Source organism: Lagenorhynchus albirostris, chromosome 3 (assembly GCF_949774975.1).
Source record: "Lagenorhynchus albirostris chromosome 3, mLagAlb1.1, whole genome shotgun sequence".
Taxonomy (NCBI): domain Eukaryota; kingdom Metazoa; phylum Chordata; class Mammalia; order Artiodactyla; family Delphinidae; genus Lagenorhynchus; species Lagenorhynchus albirostris.
In genome coordinates, this window is record NC_083097.1 from 120,369,035 (window position 1) to 120,387,897 (window position 18,863).

Sequence of the window (18,863 nt, forward strand, 5' to 3'; positions counted from 1 at the left end):
GCTGCATGAGCTGCTTATAAATTTTGGAGGTTAATCCTTTGTCAGTTGCTTCATTTGCAAATATTTTCTCCCATTCTGAGGGTTGTCTTTTGGTGTTGTTTATGGTTTCCTTTGCTGTGCAAAGGCTTTGAAGTTTCATTAGGTCCCATTTGTTTATTTTGTTTTTATTTCCATTTCTCTAGGAGGTGGGTCAAAAAGGATCTTGCTGTGATTTATGTCACAGAGTGTTCTGCCTATGTTTTCCTCTAAGAGTTTTGTAGTGTCTGGCCTTATATTTAGGTCTTAAAAATATGGAACGCTCCACGAATTTGTGTGTCATCCTTGTGCAGGGGCCGCGGTAATCTCTGTATCGCTCCAATTTTAGTATATGTGCTGCCGAAGCAAGCACTAAAATAATAGGGCTTTTAGGATCATTGACTGCCTAGAGAAAAGACGCTACCAAGTCCTATAATATCAAAAATCACAAAACTGAAACCTACAAGCAAATGTGTCATTAAATTTTACAAAGACATTCGTTTGAACTGTAATTACCTGGGGAAAAAAATGAAATAACCATGTTGTTTTCTCTATTTTTAAGAGAATCAGAGTAGGCCAACTAGGTATAAATTTACAAGCATCTTAAATGTTTATGAGTACTTCCTTTGTTTTCTCATATTTAAAATTTCTTTTGTGCTGCAAGTGTTGAAAAGCGATTATAACGCCTTAATACGTAATTCATCACCCTACAAGCTATCACCATATTTAGTGGTAGTTTCAGAAAAAAAAAAATTATATATGCAAGATAAGCCTAATAAAACTCATGAAAAATGTAATATCCGATTTTTAGAACCTAATGTGCTCAAGGAAGTATTTGTGCTTTTAAATTAGGAGAACTCTGTATTTAATTAGTCCTCATTTGCGTACGTAATCTTTTTAATTTATTTGCACAAACACAGGACATTGTGCTCCATCAGCAGGTAATGTTCTTTATTAACTAGACTAGGAACTTCATGCACAGGAAGAAATATTCCTATCTGTGATGCAAAAGTCAGAACTACACACTGTCTTGACTTCGTTCTTCAGGTTTTATGGTCACCATTCCAAGATAATAGAATAGAATAATATAAAACACTTGACTAGGTAATCTGCCAATCTCTAGAAATCAGTAATTTAACATTTAATGTTTGTTTTTACGTACTGCCCAGTTACAAACTGGGTATTTATTCATGAACAAAGTAACTTATTGAAATTCAAGTACTACTAATAATGCACTAAAATTCAAACTTCAATAATTTGGATGGTGGCAGAAGTAGAACTGATTAAAAGTCAGTGATTTCTTCATTGGTGGTGTCAACTAATAACAGCCTAGATTGTGGAGAAAGTGGTGAGGACAGGCTTTAAGATGTCTGAAAGTCAACACTGTATGCTTGACAAGCTAATGACAGATCATACTTATCTACTCATTAAAGCACATGAACCAATTTTTCCTTAGGGCATTTCCAATAGACCCTGATAATCTTGTTCTTGCCACTCCTTCCCCCAAATCCTAAATACATCCTAAAAAGAAAACAAGAAACTCTCATTAACTACTGTGACTAAAAAAGTACTTGTGTTTTTGCCTACTACTAAATGCTTCATTCTTAAAGTTACTTTGAAAACAAGCATATTATTAAGATACAAATACATTGCTTGAGGAATAACTTAAGCTTTCATTTCCAAATAAATTGAGATTTACAAATAATTGAGTTCATTTGGTGATTTGGAATTTGACACTACAGAATGAATCAGTGGATACTTTGCGAGGACAGATTTCACTTGGGGCTACTGTTTGGGTAGGAAGCTTGCTCTAGCTAAAGTCTTGAAGGAAGGCCCAGTGCTGTTCTTTGGTAAGTACTCTTCATGTGATGATCTACACCGAGTTACGTTTTTTTGGAAAACTTTTGGCACAACTTTACAACAGGCTAAGCACTGTGTCATATATAATTTTTTCTCCCACACAGCAGGTTAAGCAAATTGTTCAAGTCATTACATTAGATATGCTCTATATGACAACAGGCAGATCTCCAAATATCATCTTGATTTCCCATAATTCTTCATGACTGGGTCTGAGTATCCTATAACATAACAGAGATAACTGTCCTCACTTAGTTTTGGAATATATTTGAGTTGAGCAATGCCTATTATAGTTGCAAAATATCATATGCATAGTACTTAGATCCCACCCCAAGTCAAATCATTAGATACATTTTAAAAAATTCTCTTTGATTGGATGACCAGTATGTAAGGACAGTGTTTAAAGATTTACAGAATTTTTCATTATCTGCATAACTTTATCTGGCAAAAGAATGCCTATTTCTATAAGCTTTCTTATACAGCTCTTGAAAACACCCATTGGTAAACGTATTACAGCAAAGTTGTAAAATATACGTTTATACTATATGTAAAATCAACTGCATGTCTTTGGCATACATGCTTGCATAAACACACTCGCTTGAGTGAGTGAACCTGAAAAATCCACTCACAAAGAGTTTTACTCAGAGACAGTCACTGGGTTAAGCTTTTAGTGATGCTGAGAGCATCTCCAGTACTTAAAGGTACATCCATGGTTTGGGTATAAAATGGACCTAAAAGCAAACCATATGCTCTTCCTGGTACTTAGCTGAAGCAGCAGAAAGCTATTCCGATGCTAGAGAAAAACATTACCACATCGTATTTCTGAGACACAGTTATGTCCGTTTTTAAAGTATGCACAAATATGGCTACATATGCTGTATTTTTGATGAGAGAGTTTTATAAAAGGGAAATTTTGGTCACGCATGACTCTTCATGTAAACAAGCAAACTTGAGAACTCATATCAAAAGCAATTCCACTGTATACCTATTCTGACAGAATATAAAATAGTTTTGCAACTAATCATTTTGGGGTTAAATAAAAGACAATTAACAACAAAAATCTCTACATTATTGATTTAAACTAAAAATTATTTTGTTGGGGGTGGAGGCAAAAAAATAAGAAAACAGTTTGATCCATTTGGGGAATTTAGCTGAAGATTAATGGTCTTAAGTCTAACTAACCGAGGGAAATTTTAATTCCCAAAGCATTATCTACCCTTTTCATTAGGAAGAACTGGTATTAACAGAAGGCACCCATTACATTTACCTTAGGAAGAACTGTTTACACTTATAAAATGAACTGAAAAAGGCAAAAAAGATACTATCCAAGGATTATAATAAAAAATATTCTAAAACAATTTGGTAAGTTTAAAAACCCAGCCAATAGCTAATTACTAGTGAGTACGTTCCTCCAGAAGATTAAATATTAATGAAGGAAAACAAATTTATGTAATTCCAGAGATCAGAAATCATGATCTTCTTGTAAGAAGTATGTTTTATTATTTTAACCTTTTATGGTTGAACACTAGCTCTAAAAAAGAACCATGAATATGTCAGCGTGGCATTTCTTTTTATTTAGTCTGAAAGCCTCCTCTTAAAAAAAAAAAAAAGAGCAACATTTTCCCTCCCAGTATGGCATCTTTCTCATAACTGAGCTTTGTCCAAAATCAGAATCTGGCTCCAGAAAAAGCCAATCATCAAGATATGGTATTTTCTTACAGACTTTCTGACAAGAGAACATGACAATATTAACCAAATAAATTCAACACAAGGAAATAATGTAACTCAAAGCAAACTACTTTTTGTTTAATCTCATTTTTTGATTCTATACTAGATGACCACTATTCTTAAAGCTTAAAATAAATTGGGAATACAAGTCAAAACCAAACCCTAGTTAAAGAAAATGGAACACCGAGAACAGTGGGTTAGCAAAAGTAAACTCAACAACACACTTTAAATCAACTGGGAAAATTTTAATTAATAAGCATCAAATGTACTTTACATTGAAACTGCAATACTGAAACTGTGACATTTTAAATATTCTTCGCAAAAAAGGTTAGTGATTTTCTTTTTCCTGGGAAACATGGAGATCAAATTATGAGCATTAATGCAGAGTCTAGGTCACTGTGGTTTAGTTAATGCTAGTATCTGAAGAGATGTTCACATTTCACATCTACAATAAGGTAGACTGTGAACTACTTGTATCGCTGAATTTAGCTAAAATTCCATGAGATAATTTAGAGGACTGTCAAACTTTTGAAGTGCAAACTCATAAAACTTTACATTGGGATCACTTTTTTGCTTCAACTGCACCTGACTTGAGAATACAGGTAATTTTTATTTCCTAACTCCTTGGAAAATATTTCTCCAATAAGTCTTAGTTTCCCACAGTTGATAAAAATCCATCAAAAACATTATGTTAGCAAGGAGAAGAGCTGTTTTTCTAAGGCTGCAGGAACACGAAAGAAATAGCACTTCTTATTTGTATTAGCACAAACATTTAAACCTAGTCATACTGCAGGTAAATCCAATATAGTATTCAAAAGTTCTATAAAAATGAACAAAAGATACGTATTTACTTCCATTGCTCCAAGAGTCAAACATCAGATCTGCACGAGAGTTGTACTGTAGCACTTTGCTGGTCCAACTTAAGAGTTCAAAGTCCTTTTTGCTATTTGGCCCAATGATGTCCACATCCGAGATAAATTCAGTTCAAAAAACAGAAATTAGGGCAAAGATTCCGTATAGCAAAGCACAAGGATATGCTACTAGAAGTTGCTGTCCTTCCATGGCTAATGCAGAAATAAAAATTTTGGAAGCAGAAAAACTACACCATCCAATAATTCCAGCAGTGAGAATGATTCCTACCATTCCTCTGTAGCCGACAAGGAAAAACAGGGCGAGGGGAGAGAAACAGTAGATGAGATTAGTTACATAAGTTTTAAAAAAGCACTTAAAAATCCACATGTAGATATCCGCAGAAATAATCAAGATGTTTTTCAAATACTGAAATGTACCTCACAGTGAATTCCATTATTTCATGTGATAAAAAGCTCATCTATAACACATCTTGCTCCTTAATCAAGCACAATTTCTCAGCCTTGGCAGCACTGACATTTGGGGTGGATGCGCTTTTGCTGTGGGGGTGTATCTGTCCATCGTTAGGAAGTTACGCAGCATCCTGGCCTCCAGCCATAAAATACCAGGAGCATCCATGCCTCCCACAGTTTTTCACAACTGAAATTGTCTCCAGACATTGCCAAGTGTCCCCCGGTTGCAAAACTAACTCCGGTGGGAAAACGCTGTTTCAGTAGAAAATACTGTGTGTAAAATTTGAATGTAAATGTATCGATCTTAACAAATGAGAAGAGTGAAGCAGGGACACTGTGAGGCCATCATCCTGCCAAATCTCTACCACCAAATAGGTGATATATACTCTTCTCCTAAACTTTCATTTTCAAAGTGTAACAAAGCTCAATCTTTGGTCGTCCAGCACTAGCCACAAGGAGGAGCTTGAACTGTTGAGAGCGCATCTGTGCACTGGCCATGAGAAGTAATTTTATTAGCTGTACTTATACCTTTATTTTTAATTTTATTTTTAAGTTTTTTTTATTTTTTTCGGTACACAGGCCTCCCACCGTTGTGGCCTCTCCCACTGCGGAGCACAGGCTCCAGACGCGCAGGCTCCGCGGCATGTGAGATCTTCCTGGACTGGGGCACGAACCCGCGTCCCCTGCGTCGGCAGGCGGACTCCCAACCACGGCGCCACCAGGGAAGCCCTATACCTTTATTTTTAACCTTACCTAAAATATTATTTTAAAATAACACATATTTAAAGCTGTGTACATCTGAGAACACGGTAGGCTTGTAACAGCCTCTTCCATAAAAAGAATGCTCCATTTTTAGTTAAAAAGCTGCTAAAGAGAGAATATGTGTTTATTATTCATCCACTTAGCATATGCCCGATATCTTTTTTTTTTTTTTTTTTTTTTGTGGTACACAGGCCTCTCACTGTTTGTGGCCTCTCCCTTTGCGGAGCACAGGCTCCGGATGCACAGGCTCAGCAGCCATGGCTCACAGGCCCAGCCGCTCTGCAGCATGTGGCATCTTCCCGGACTGGGGCACGAGCCCGTGTCCCCTGCATCGGCAGGCGGACTCTCAACCACTGCGCCACCAGGGAAGCCCTGCCCAATATCTTTAAGAAGTCAGATATGGTATAAAAAATATCAAAGAGAGGGTAAGTATAATTCTAAACAACTTGACCTTTTCCATGCAGTATTTAAGTTAACAATCACCACTGTTCAATTTGTTTATGGACACTGCTAAGTACACAAAAAACTAAATTCTTTATCATAGGTAAAAGAGAGATGGTATAAAAGATTTTTAAACTTATTCTCACTTCCATTATTCATCACTGAGAAATATAAAACACAGTCCTCACATATAAGAGGCACTATCTAATATGTTGTTGAATCAGTGATTTATCTCAAACTGATGGTGAGGTAAATCCTATTACACAGAATTAGTCAATCAACCCCCAAAATAAAGACCAGCACTTACTGCAAAGAAAATATCACTGCAAAGCTGGAAAGCAGGATCATGGGAAGAAGACAATATCCAAGGACACTTGCCACACAACCGAAGGAAACACCAGTCATACTCATTAAGTTTAATAAACAAAACATTCCTAGGCATCCAATTGCACTGATCCCATATACATAGCCAAACTGGATTTTGCCAGCCTATGGGTAAAGAAAAGATTACAGGTTAAGGGCAAAATAGTTATTTTTGGCTTCTTTCACCTGAAATGGCACTCACAGAAGATATACAACTTGTGAACATTAAAATCCACAAAGGTACCTATTCTTTATACGGAGAAGTAAAACAGTGAGCAGACTGGCTTTTATATCCTTCTTAAGAAGTTTAAAATATCCACCTCCCAACACACAGATATTGTTTTTCATTTTCTAGCTACCATTTGAGCTTGGCATAGAATTCAGCAAAGATACAAAATCATGGTATGATCACCTGAAGTAGTAGATTTCTAAAAATAAATCTGGCTGATTTTAAGCAAATAAACTACAGAGACAAGATGGAAAGCCATTCAGATGTTTGGATAGTAACTAGTATCACTTGAAAGTACCCAAATTCCATCAAAATTGCCCTGAAGCAATTTATTCTCATTGGCAGATGTAGCTATAATCTTTTTAACAGCAGAAATAATCTCATTATTCACTTTACATGGGTGTTAGAGGAATTAGGAGAAAGGAAGCCAAGATAAGCAGGAAGCCAGGGTTCTGTGAGGAGGGGAGGAGAAAAGAAAAGTGGTTAATAACTGGGCAAGAGGAATATAATGGAATATATTTTCTTCTTTGTTTTTCCAAATTGTTGGTTGCTTTATACAGTTCTCTGACAAACAAACAAACAAACACAAACCTTAAAGATTCTGCTCTTATAAAAGACAGCACTGAACAGTCTTAGGGCAGTGAATGTTAGCTTAATTGTAGTTAGTATTCTTAGTCCAGCTATGTGAACAAACATTGTATTCAGGGTATGCTATCACTAAAATCAGTCCACAGAGAAGCCTTTAAAAAGTTCCTGGTTTGTCAGATGTTTGACATATAAAACTCAATTGGGAGAATGTCTCCACAGATTACATTAAATAGCAAAATCCTTGGAATTTTTGTTAGAATCAATATTTGTTTGTAAATACTTGAGTAAGAGTGTAGAAGTTTAAAAGGGCTCAGCTGAGTTCACTAATGCACTCATATAGTAATAATAAAACCTTATACTTATACAGTGCTTTAAACTTTTCAAAGTGTCCTCACATAACCTGTCTTGCTTTATCTCCAAAACAAACTTGTTAGGTGGGAAGTATAGTATTATCTAGGAGAGGGAGGTGAAGGATGAAATGACTTTGCTCAAGGGTAGAGTAGGAGCACTGAGTTCACGCCCAGTTTTTCAGACTAAAAAGTCCATCTTCGATCCATTATGTCATTTACCTCTTCTAATTCAGAAACGACATAAAATAAAACAAACAGTAATAATTATCTTTACAACTTTTCATTTTCAATATGCTTTAACATTCTTAGGGAGATGGGAGATAGGGACTAAAACCTGTTGCCTTTAATGTTTCAATTCATTAAATGTTAAAATAATATATAGAAGACCAGCATTGCTACAACAAAACACCACCCAATGATGAAATTTTAAAAAACAGCAATAAGCTAAAAGTTTTGTCAGTTTTTGAAAGGAAGGAATTTTGATGAGAGACTAAAGCCATACGATATTTATTAATATTTTTTCCCTAATAACTGAAGCACTTAGTGAAACAAGAAATGATTTCTAAATACACTATATCTATTATCAGTGGAGAAGTAATGAACAGGTACAAATTCAAACAACTCAATACTATTTAAGACACATCAAAGACTTGACTGTATAAGCAGAGTCTCAATAAAGGCTCTTGGTGGAACATTTAATCTCACACTGAGAGTTGCAACTAACATCTTACCAGTAACAATGTGGCTCCAAAAGCAAGGCAAAAAACCATTGGTCCGGCCAAGTCAGTCTCATTCATGATGCTGCCATCTGCTACTTTTAATGGGTGTAACACTGTGAGTGTTTTTTGCCAGATGTGATCAAAATTGATACCTAATTCTAAAGAAAAAGAAAATAAGGAAGTCAATCAGGATTTGTGATATACTTTTAGTTTACCAGAATCTATGTTCTAACAGGAGAAAAAATGAAACCACCAATATCAAAGGAGTGATCTAGCAATATCAGATGATATTATTTTGGTGAGTCCTCAATATCAGTCTTTACTGATTATGGTGGTTATTCCACAAATATCCAATTTCTGGTCTGATGTTAGAAACAGGTATGGACATGATGAAACAGACACTCTGCTATGTCTGCATAGCAAAGAATATATGGACAGTGTTAACAGTAAGGGACTCTATACCTGAGGCTTCAGGAACACTGGAGTTCCTGTGAAAATGTATACAAAACTACGTCTCTCTGCATGTGTGTGCCTTTTTCTGAGGAGAGTATGCATAGCTTTCACTAGACTTTCAAAGCGTATCTGATCAAAAAACAAGAAACACTTTAGAACTACTGCATTTTGTGTTTCGGGATACAATTTGAAAAACACCATACTTTTCAGTGATGTTACTAGCTCTGTCAGCTTATTTCCGTGCAGAATAATCAATACCACGCTATTTCCTCTCATTTCTTCCACTGATAGAATTTCAATAATAATCTGAAGTAAAAGTTACTCTGCTCATATACTGACATACTTTATTATCACTTTATAAAGATCTATTAAAAATCTGGTCCTCCTGGCTCAATGTGGTTTCATATACACTCTGTTCAAAATGAGTCACTTTAGTAGAAAACTGTTTTCTACAGTATTATTCTTTCAAAGAAAAGGGTAACTTCTGCAAACTAAGATTTATTTTCACTGACCAGCTGGGTACTATAGAGTACTATCAAGTGTTGCAACCAATCGTACCTTCTAATAAAGGTGGCTCGTCCTCAAAGTTGTTTCCATATAATGGCTGAGGCGTAGTTGGAGTATACGCCTGAGCTGGCTGGAAAATCTGCCCGGTGTACGGCTGTTGTGGCTGCACCATGTCTGGAGGGACAAACCGGCCTTGGTGCGAGTAGTCATAGCCAGCATACTGTCTACAATAAAAGTAAGTTACATTTCTCAGAATTATGTCAACGCCCCAAACTGATATTCCCAACAGGCAGAAAATCTTAGTCATGCAATTCCCAGGATATCTCTTTGCCAGTTTTTATAAACGGTGGTTGAAATTAATTACTAAGATCAAGCTGATTATCTACAATAAGTTGTCTGTATTTTATAGAGAATTTTCCTGATGATGTTAAAACTCACTTATGCAGTGCTTAAGCATTTCACAAACTATTAAGTTTTTAAACATCAGGAGGTCAACAAATGAAAACGTAAACGTTTTCTTGTACTTTCCCCTTTAGTGAGCATACATAAAGATAGCTGTGAAATAAAATTTATGCCCAAGACTATGAATAAAAACTCAGGATGACAGACTTCGTACTGCATGTTACGTTAATTTTCCACTGTAACTCAGATCTCTCCATGAGAATGAATGAGTATAAAATCATTCTTCTTTCTTCTCTGTAGTATGTTATTTTTTGCAAGTGGGTAAATCTCTTTAAGAACAACCATCAATTTCAAAAAGTGGAAAAAAATCAAGCTTCTTTTTTTGTGAAAGCTTTCTGAATATACAAACATTATTAGCACACCTTGCATCTAAATAGTGCTTTTAATTTTTCAAAGTAATTGTATACCTATTGTCTCCTTTGCTATGTACTATAACAAATCTTGCATTTTAGAAGGAAACCTTACCATGGCTTTTTTAGTGATGAAAACAACAGGGAACAGAAGGATATTGAAGCAATATCTTTTAAAGACCTGTTTTACTATGTTCCAGAAAAATATGACTTAGCTATCAATGGTAAGAAATAAAGAAGTAAAGTAACTATTGTAAAAGTAAGCTACTTTAAAAATGAGAGCTGAGAAGGCTTAGAGATCTTTTAGTCTAATTATCTTTAAAAATTTTTAATTCCCTTTTGAAAAATATAAAAAATCTAATGACCTCATTATTGAGATTTTAAAATTAAATCTAATTTTAAATTAACTGAACATCTTGATTAAAAGCAAATCAAAGATGAAGGTTCAACTACACATAGCTCTCATTCTCATGACTTACCACGCTAGTCCAATACATGCTTAAAAAAATACTATTTATTTTTCTAGCTATAAAATATAGAATTCGCTACAGCATTATTTTAATAGCAAAAAGTAGAAACCAAAACAAAATATAAACAGCTATCGGTAACTACACTGTGATATAGGCACAGACTACTCTGCACCTTTTTAAAGGTGTGAGGCAGTTTTGTCTGTACTCGTAAGAAATGATAATCAAGAAATATTCAGTGGGGAAGAAAAAATCTAATATTCAGAATAGTATATACCATATGCACCCACCGTGACTATGCTTTTTAGAATATGTATGCATATCTATGTGCATGTGTGTATATATATACACACGTACATTATATACACCATTATATAGGTAAAGGGACCCAGAGACAGGAGAAGTAAAAGACTTAATTTTCAGGTTATAAACTTTTGTACCTTTGCACCTTTAAAAATCCTGTATATTTATTATTTGTTGAAATTCATTAATTCTAAAATGTCATATGTAATACATGGGTATATATTAACTACTGAAAATTTCCAAAAACATAAATAATAGCCTTTTGAATATTACCATGTAAAACACTGTTTTAAGTCTTTAATGTGAATTATCTCACATTATTCTCTCTACAATTCTTTAGGAGGTCAATTTTATCATCCTCTCCATTACAAAAATGTGGAAACATATTTGGGTTAAAATGATTTGTCCATGGTGGTGCCAGGATTCAAAACTAGACTTTTCAATTCCAATAGCCAGCTCTTATAACAACTGTAGTAAAAAATTACCCTCAAATCCTACCTGACAGAGACAGCCATAATATCTTTTTCTATACATGCATTTCCCCAGTCATTCTGGTATGTAAGGATCTTGATTACTATTCTCTCTCTCTCTCTCTCTCTCTCTCTCTCTCTCTCTCTCTCTCTCTCACTCACTCACACTCACACACACACACACACACACACACACACACACACACACACACGGAGTTTCCACAGGGCTAGCTGGTTGAATTAGGACAAGAACTCACATTTTCTGATTTAGTAAAATATGCTATTGTGTTGATCTCTGTTAGGATGCATCATAAACCCACCTTGGAGTTTATGAAAGAGCTAGAAAAGCTCCATATGGAGGTTTCTACAATCTGCATAAACAAATTGCATTTTATACTCTCTCTCTCTCCAAAGAGAGCAAGAGAGAGAATATCAATGTGTATGCAATAGAAAAAACAAGAATGACATAAACCTGTGGTTCTCAAAGTCTTTGATCTTAGAACCCATTATACTCTTAAAATTTATTATTGAGAACTCCTAAAATTTTTTATGTGGGTTATATCTATCAATATTTATTATTTTAGAAATTAAAACAGAAATGTTTAAATACTTAATTCATTTAAAGTAACAATAAATCCATTACATGTTAGCATAAACATTTTTATGAAAAAATTATTTAAAAAAATTACTGAGAAAAGTGGCACTGTATTCTATTTTTGACAATCTCATTAATGTCTGGCTTCATATAAGACAGCTGCAAATTCTTATATCTGCTTCTGCACTCATTCTGTTGTGATATACTGTTTTAGTTGAAGTATTTGAAGAAAATCTAGTGTTGCAGACCTGTAGTTGGAAAAGAGTATTTTAATAACCTTTCCAGATTATCATGAATATTCTTTTTTTTTTACCTTAGTTGTATTTTTGTAATTTCCCCAGTTTATTTGAAAACCATCTTTTCTGACATATATTCATGTGAATTTTAGATCAGCTATCTCCAAGTGCACAGAAATTACCTATATTTACCTATAAACTAAGCACTGACAAAAGAATACTTAACATATCAATATTTAAGCATTCCAACATAAAAGGACTTTTTCCCACTTATTATTTTTTTCCCACCTAAGCTGATCTAAATTTGACATTCAGGTTAATTACATGCATGTAAAAGCAGACGCCATCCCCAAACTGACCCTAAGGTAAACCAGCACACAAGTGTCCTTCTTCCCGGACATAATTACATTTCCAGAGGCAAAGTGGTTCAAACGGGAACACTTAAGCTGACTTCCGTATGAAATCAACTAGACAGACACAAACTAAGGAGTGAAGGTGCTGAAGATTAATCCCACAAATCTTCTTCCTTCCTGTCCTGTAAATGCACAAGTGTGCACCCTGCGCATATATGAACACTTCTTGCCAACATCACTGGACACCAGGCCCTGACATCAAGAGGGAGTGCAGGGCAGGGGCCCCATCCACACAGAGGGAAGAGGTAGTGCAGATTCTTGAAGTGCCAATGGGCTCAGATGCTGATAGGCCTTACAGTGATGTTTTACTTCATTATGCTCATTTTGCTGCTCTACTATTTTGTTTGTTCCACTACTTCTGTAACTGGGGCAAAGTGGGAGGTTCAACTACTCTAAGAACACTTACCCCATAAACTGTCTAAATCAAAAATTTTTATTTATTCTTCCGCCAAATACAACAACCGATTTCCATCTACAATTATTTTTTAAGGTAAGAAACAGTGAGTTAACTGAAGAAAGGGCTGCAGCCTTGGCTAGGGAATGGTGACACTGTGACACCTGACTGAGAATGCGGGCCTGTGGGATGAGCCTGGGCCACGGCAGGACTGGACCCAGGTCAGCAAACCTTCTCCAGGAAGGCTCTGCAGCACCGCACACACTGCTGGTAGACAGTCTCAAAGTCAGTGTCATTACCATAATAAGGATCTTCAATCATGAGTTGTTTCTGTGGATTGTAGCTCCCAAGTAGTTCAATTTTCACTCTGCAGTTTTCAACTTGATTACTTTTCCTATTCAAATCTCTCAGGTTGTTTTCATCCATACCTAGTATATAATCAAAAGTGGCAAAGTCTTCTTTGGTAACCTGTCTTGCTTTATGCGCTGTGTTAATGCCATGATTTGTTAGGCAGCTCACAGCTCTTGGATCTGGTGACCGGCCCACGTTCCAGTCAGAAACAGCGCCACTGTCAATGACCCAAGTATCAGAAATGTTTTGATCTGTTACAAGTTTCCTGAAAACTGCTTCTGCAATGGATGATTGACAGATGTTACCCAGACACATGAACAGCACTGACTTGGTCACCTGTTCGGCCATCTTCATCTTCCCGCGTGCATAGAGCGAATATTCTTTTTGATACATCAAAATGCAAAGCAAAGTGGTAGTTTTTTAAATTTAACTTGCAACATGGAGCTAGAAACAATGCTAATGAACTCTGTTGTATTAGAATAAACTGATCTGTCTTATACTTTAATTGGATCCTTTATTATTCATGTATGATTTTGTAACACCATGCATTGGCCATTTAGAAAATATTAGTATGAATTATGCAGCTTTTCCAAATATTGACACACTTAATATAAAATATATATATAAATTTTTAAAAATCAGCTTTGTTAATATCACCACTGATCTCATCAGAAAATGGTTAATTATTGGGAAGCTGACAAGTTCACAATGATGGATACAAGTTTTCCAAAATCCTCATTTTTGCCTGAAAACTTGAAATTGATCTTTGGCCACACATACTGTCAATTGTTTTCCTTGAAGTAACAGGTCACTTCACTCATTTTTGAGAAATTTTTCAAGTCTGAATAACCATAGTTTGTCTGTCAGATGTTCTTTCCAATAAAAATGGTTTCCACAAAAAAGTGGCTGAATCAACTTGTGACTCAAATTGTACACGGGCTTTTCCTAGAGATAATCATTGTACTTCAGTATGAAGCAGAAGTGCTTGAGGACTGTTTCCCACTTTGTCACACAGACTTTTCTAAAAATGTGTGTTGTCAAGATCAGCATTTAATAAAACAATAATTCTTGCAGCTTCATCAAGGGCACCCTTAAGTGAAAATGATTCCCCTCACCCCCCGCAACAAGTGTGTGATGAAGAATACAACGATTACTAGAAAAATTTGATGCCATTGTCTTGCCTCATATTTGGGTAACAGCAGTTCTACCAGTCATTACTTCTGCAACATCAGTGCAAATCTCAACACACCTAAAAAGGTATATAACATCTTAGAATTTTTACAAAAATAGTTTTGACCTTAACGTCTTCCTGAAAGGTCTCAAGAACCCTCTGGGTCTGCAGGCCACACTTCAGAAACACTGATGCAGACCCATAAATTTCATGTAAGGAAAAGAAACACTGCAAACAAATAAGAGCTTTAAAGGTGGCACCATCATTCCTTCTTCAGGATATAAGGTGACAAAGACAATACCGTGGAATTTTACAATTTTTCTTTTCTGGCAGGATCTGCTCAGGAAAACTCCCGACTCACTCCTGTTGGTTTTAAACTAAAACACCGCATGGTAGACATGACCTTTGTAGTCTAAATCAACACTTTTACAGCAGGAAAAGCAGCAGATGTAAACCAATACTCTCAGAAGCACTCAGTATCAACAACAAGGACAAAAAGCGTCTTAATATACTGGGTTGACTACTTAAGTTCATCAAAATCCTTACATAGTCCATAAAGGTGTTATTAGCTATTTCGGAAGATGAAAAAATACTAGCTTTCAAGACTTTAAAAAATATGTAATTGGTATTACTAAATATTTTATAGGCATATCTAGAATACAATGTGGAACCTGTCCAATATGACAGATGGAGATCAAACGACCTTTTACTATTTGGGTTTATTTTTTGTTGTATGAATGTATGAATGTACAGTACCCAGAGTGGAAATCATGCAAAATGTTAAAGCTGACTTCATAGGGCAAATGTAGAACTAGGGACTAATAATAAGTCAAGTCAAATCTGAAGACAATCCAAGTCAGATGCTATGTGAACCTAGATTTTCATCAATAGAGAGATAAAAGTTAGCTGATCCTTGTTACCAAGTTGGCGTAACAAACAAAACGTTATTTGATAAACTGACACAGACATAAAAATGTCATTAGGGTGCAGAAACAATACATATAGGTACATATAAAGGAGTTCAATTTTTTTTTTTATAAAGTTCAGAAACCCAGTCATTACTGCTAACACATTAGGCTTCTTATTTTCCTAAGCATCATCTATAAACTCACATTCATTAAATGGCAGTAATGTTTATATAAGCACCTGGAATGAAACTTTTTCACTAGTACAGAAGCAATGCTTAGTGGTACATGATTTGGTTGGAACGGAATTGTGAGAATAGTTAGCAAGAGAATATCTTTAGATATTCTGCTCTGTGGAGAACTGAAGTGAGATGCTAAGTGTAAAGAAAAGATAAGTCACACCTTTAAGAGATGCAAACATGGACAGAAAGAAAGAAACATAGGAAAGAAAGGCAGAGACAGATAAAGCTAGGAGGCTGCAATCTAAATGGAATAATTCTGTTGAGTCCAAACATCAATATCATTTGGTTAAAAACAGGCCCACATACAGAGACAGGTTTTCCAAACCCCTGTTGCAGCACCCTGACCAATCTTATATTCATCTGCCCTGTCATACACTGAACAATCACAAGAAACACATATTTAGGTAAATAAATGAGTGGAAATTTCTCAACATGACTTTTCCAATTCTGCCCGATTAACTGATAAAAGAGATAAATCTTCAATGGCATGTAATTGAGAATTTAAAAGAAAGAAAAAAAGTGGTTCACAGACAGCATTATTTACATGTTCACTCCCATTGTCCAATGTGTTGAATTTTGGGGGGGGGGAAGCTTTAGAATGTATCAAAAAATAAGCAGATTCAAGGAGTTTTGTTTTGTAAAAAGTATAGCCTATACAAGACAAATGATACTGTGGGGCTGAATTTGATTTTTGCTTTTTTAAATTTTTGGGCACTTTCATTCAGATTTATTAATTCAAACACATTCTAGTACTAATGTTTCTCTCAGATTGGATACGCACCCTTTCCATGCCCTCAACCTGGGACAATCTTCATTAGGTTTTTAATTCAGAGTCCATAGATGGACACCTAACACACGAACTGTCTGGACATTATATGCACATTACTGTGGGTGTGTGCATGCATATATTTCTCAGAAATAGGCCCACAGTTTTCCTAAGATTCTCAAAGTGGTCCTGGACTATCTAAAAAAGGTTAAGTAGGCCTGGTATAGGAAACGCCTTCACTGGATGGCAGGCTGAAAAGATTAACTTTTAAGGACCTAAGAAACTAAGAATATGATGTCCTAGAGGAGATTGGTAAAAAGCTTTAAGTGTTTTGCCACAAACACCATGGACTATAAAAAGAACAGAGTTTTGGTTTTGTTTTTTCAACAGTTTGTGGATGAAAGGTTTTGAGTCCCCCTCACTTCAGTCTGTAACCGGCAATTTGTGTGTACTGACTGATCATAAAGTTTTGGTGTGTGGAGTAATAAAAGTGATTATCAGCTGCTTTATGAAAACCACCTGATGATTCATAGTATGGAGCTTACACTGTTCAACAGTGTCACTCAGTGCTTTCAGTTTACAGTTGATAAAGTCTGAAAGTTGGACTGATTTAGCTACTAAACAAGCTGTCAAAAGACTTGAATTTTTAACTCGTCTTATGGCCTAAACAGCCTATCTTCTAGGTACTTAAAACTTCTATCCATATCTTAAATGATGTACAAATACTGTCACTAGAAAAAGGTTCTTCTAGAATCTATTTTTCCACTCATGGCACACCTGAAAATTGTGCATAAGATACCAAACCCTAAATAGGGCAATCCCTTCCAACCCAAATAAGTGTAACAGATCTCTCCGGAGGTATAAAGATTATGAAAAGTCACGTTCCTGATACGGAACATGTTCACACATTCACTCTTAGGCAGAACCAAACATTCGGGGTACATGCTTTCAATGCAATCTCAACTAAGTAAACGGGCAAAGTTGAAAAGTTACTTGCTATAAGGTCCTCCACTTCCTCCATAATCATAGGACTGCTGTGATTGGTCATCGATGCTGTAACTTGTCTGGTAGAAATCCGTGTTTAAGTTGTCAAAGCCTGACATTGCAAATGATCTGCAATAAAAAGAAACAGCAAAGACTGCTTATGCCCAAGGTCCTCCCTGAATTCGGTCCTGATACTTTACTTAAGCAAATACCCTCAGAAGGCAGTAAATAACTTGTAAAATTTGGGGGGGCAGCATTTGGAAGATGGGTCGGGGGTGGGGTGTGCTAAAGAAATGTCTAGACTCTAAGTCGAGGCCCGAGAAGACACCTCCACTTCAAGGAGCTGATATGCCTTGGGTTCGGGGCAGGGACGTGGGAGGAGGGGTTTCGTGGGGTCTAAAATATCAACAACAACAAAGATGATTCCTCACCTCTGGACAGCTGACAACACGACAGCCTCCTGCAAAATAAGGCCTGGGCCGGCCAGGAAAGCGCAGACTCCTGCACGGGCCTCGTCAAAGCAAGGCCCGAAAGGGAGGGAAGGTCTGAGCGAAAGGACCGGGGCGCGGTGCCGAGAGGCGGCAACAAGCCGCGCTGCCCAGGTGCGGGGAGAAACCAAACAGTGAGCCACGGAACTGGGCACTCACCAAACGCGGAGGCGGAGGCGGAAGCGGAGGCGGAGGCGGAGGCGGCGGCTGCGGAGGCGGTGGCGGCGGTAGCTCCGGCAGCTCCGGCAGCCTCCAGTAACCCCCCAAACTCAACTAAGGACCCTGTACTAGCCCCGTTGCTACGTGTCAGCAGGTTAAAGAACTGCTTCCGGGGCACGCCCGCTCGCGCAGGCGTGTTAGCGACTTTGCGCCCGGGGCGTACAATGAAGAGAGTTGGGGGGCGGGGGAACGAGGGTACGATATGGAGCATGCGCAGTATCGACCAACTAGTCCAGCAGCGGGCCAATGGGAAGAGGGAAAAGCTTCCGGCGGTTTAGTTAGCGGTGGAGGCAGAAAGGCGCAGGCGCAGCAATTGTTAGTTGCTGTTTGAGAGCGAGAGTTACTTAGCAGACCGAGTGCCTGGGTGAAAGCGTGCAAGAGCCTCTCAACACACACACACATACAAACACCCCCCCCCCATGAAACAAACAAGGAAAAATAAAATACACAGATAGCAAGAAACACACTTGCCTTCAAACAAAAATAACAGTAGCAAAAGGACATAAACCAAAAAACCAAGGAGCTAGAGAGGAACAGGCAGCTACCCTTTGAGGTTTTCTACTCCATCAAAGAATTTCTGAAATTGCTCATGCAACTATCTAACTTACCACCTTTTACAAATAATTTTAGAATTTATTGATGTAGGTACAATCTGCAGAATTCTAGGTGGAATGACTATATCCTGATTTGGTGGGGACAGCCCCATTGTCCTA

At 36.8% G+C, this 18,863-nt stretch overlaps 2 protein-coding genes and 1 non-coding gene across 7 annotated transcripts; all 3 read right to left on the reverse strand.

The window, feature by feature from the left end:
• Positions 1-284: 284 nt before the first annotated feature.
• On the reverse strand, positions 285-388 carry LOC132518894 (U6 spliceosomal RNA). The gene has a single exon (XR_009540018.1). It is a non-coding gene; the product is annotated as a U6 spliceosomal RNA (small nuclear RNA).
• A 3,436-nt stretch (positions 389-3,824) lies between these two features.
• On the reverse strand, positions 3,825-18,267 carry YIPF5 (Yip1 domain family member 5). Of its 5 annotated transcripts, none has more exons than XM_060146444.1 (6): positions 18,091-18,267; positions 17,453-17,572; positions 9,386-9,558; positions 8,387-8,532; positions 6,433-6,614; positions 3,825-4,747 (listed from the first exon to the last, which is right to left on the reverse strand). In XM_060146444.1, exons 2-6 carry the CDS (start codon positions 17,560-17,562, stop codon positions 4,585-4,587), a joined length of 774 nt encoding a protein of 257 aa, XP_060002427.1. In that variant the 5' UTR covers positions 17,563-17,572; positions 18,091-18,267; the 3' UTR covers positions 3,825-4,584. The 5 variants fall into 5 exon arrangements, with proteins under 5 accessions (XP_060002427.1, XP_060002428.1, XP_060002431.1 ...); XM_060146445.1 differs by lacking the exon at positions 18,091-18,267 and adding an exon at positions 17,875-18,047; XM_060146448.1 differs by lacking the exon at positions 17,453-17,572.
• On the reverse strand, positions 13,190-13,735 carry LOC132518508 (low molecular weight phosphotyrosine protein phosphatase-like). Its single transcript, XM_060146443.1, has one exon. It carries the CDS (start codon positions 13,727-13,729, stop codon positions 13,247-13,249), a length of 483 nt encoding a protein of 160 aa, XP_060002426.1. The 5' UTR covers positions 13,730-13,735; the 3' UTR covers positions 13,190-13,246.
• Positions 18,268-18,863: the final 596 nt, after the last annotated feature.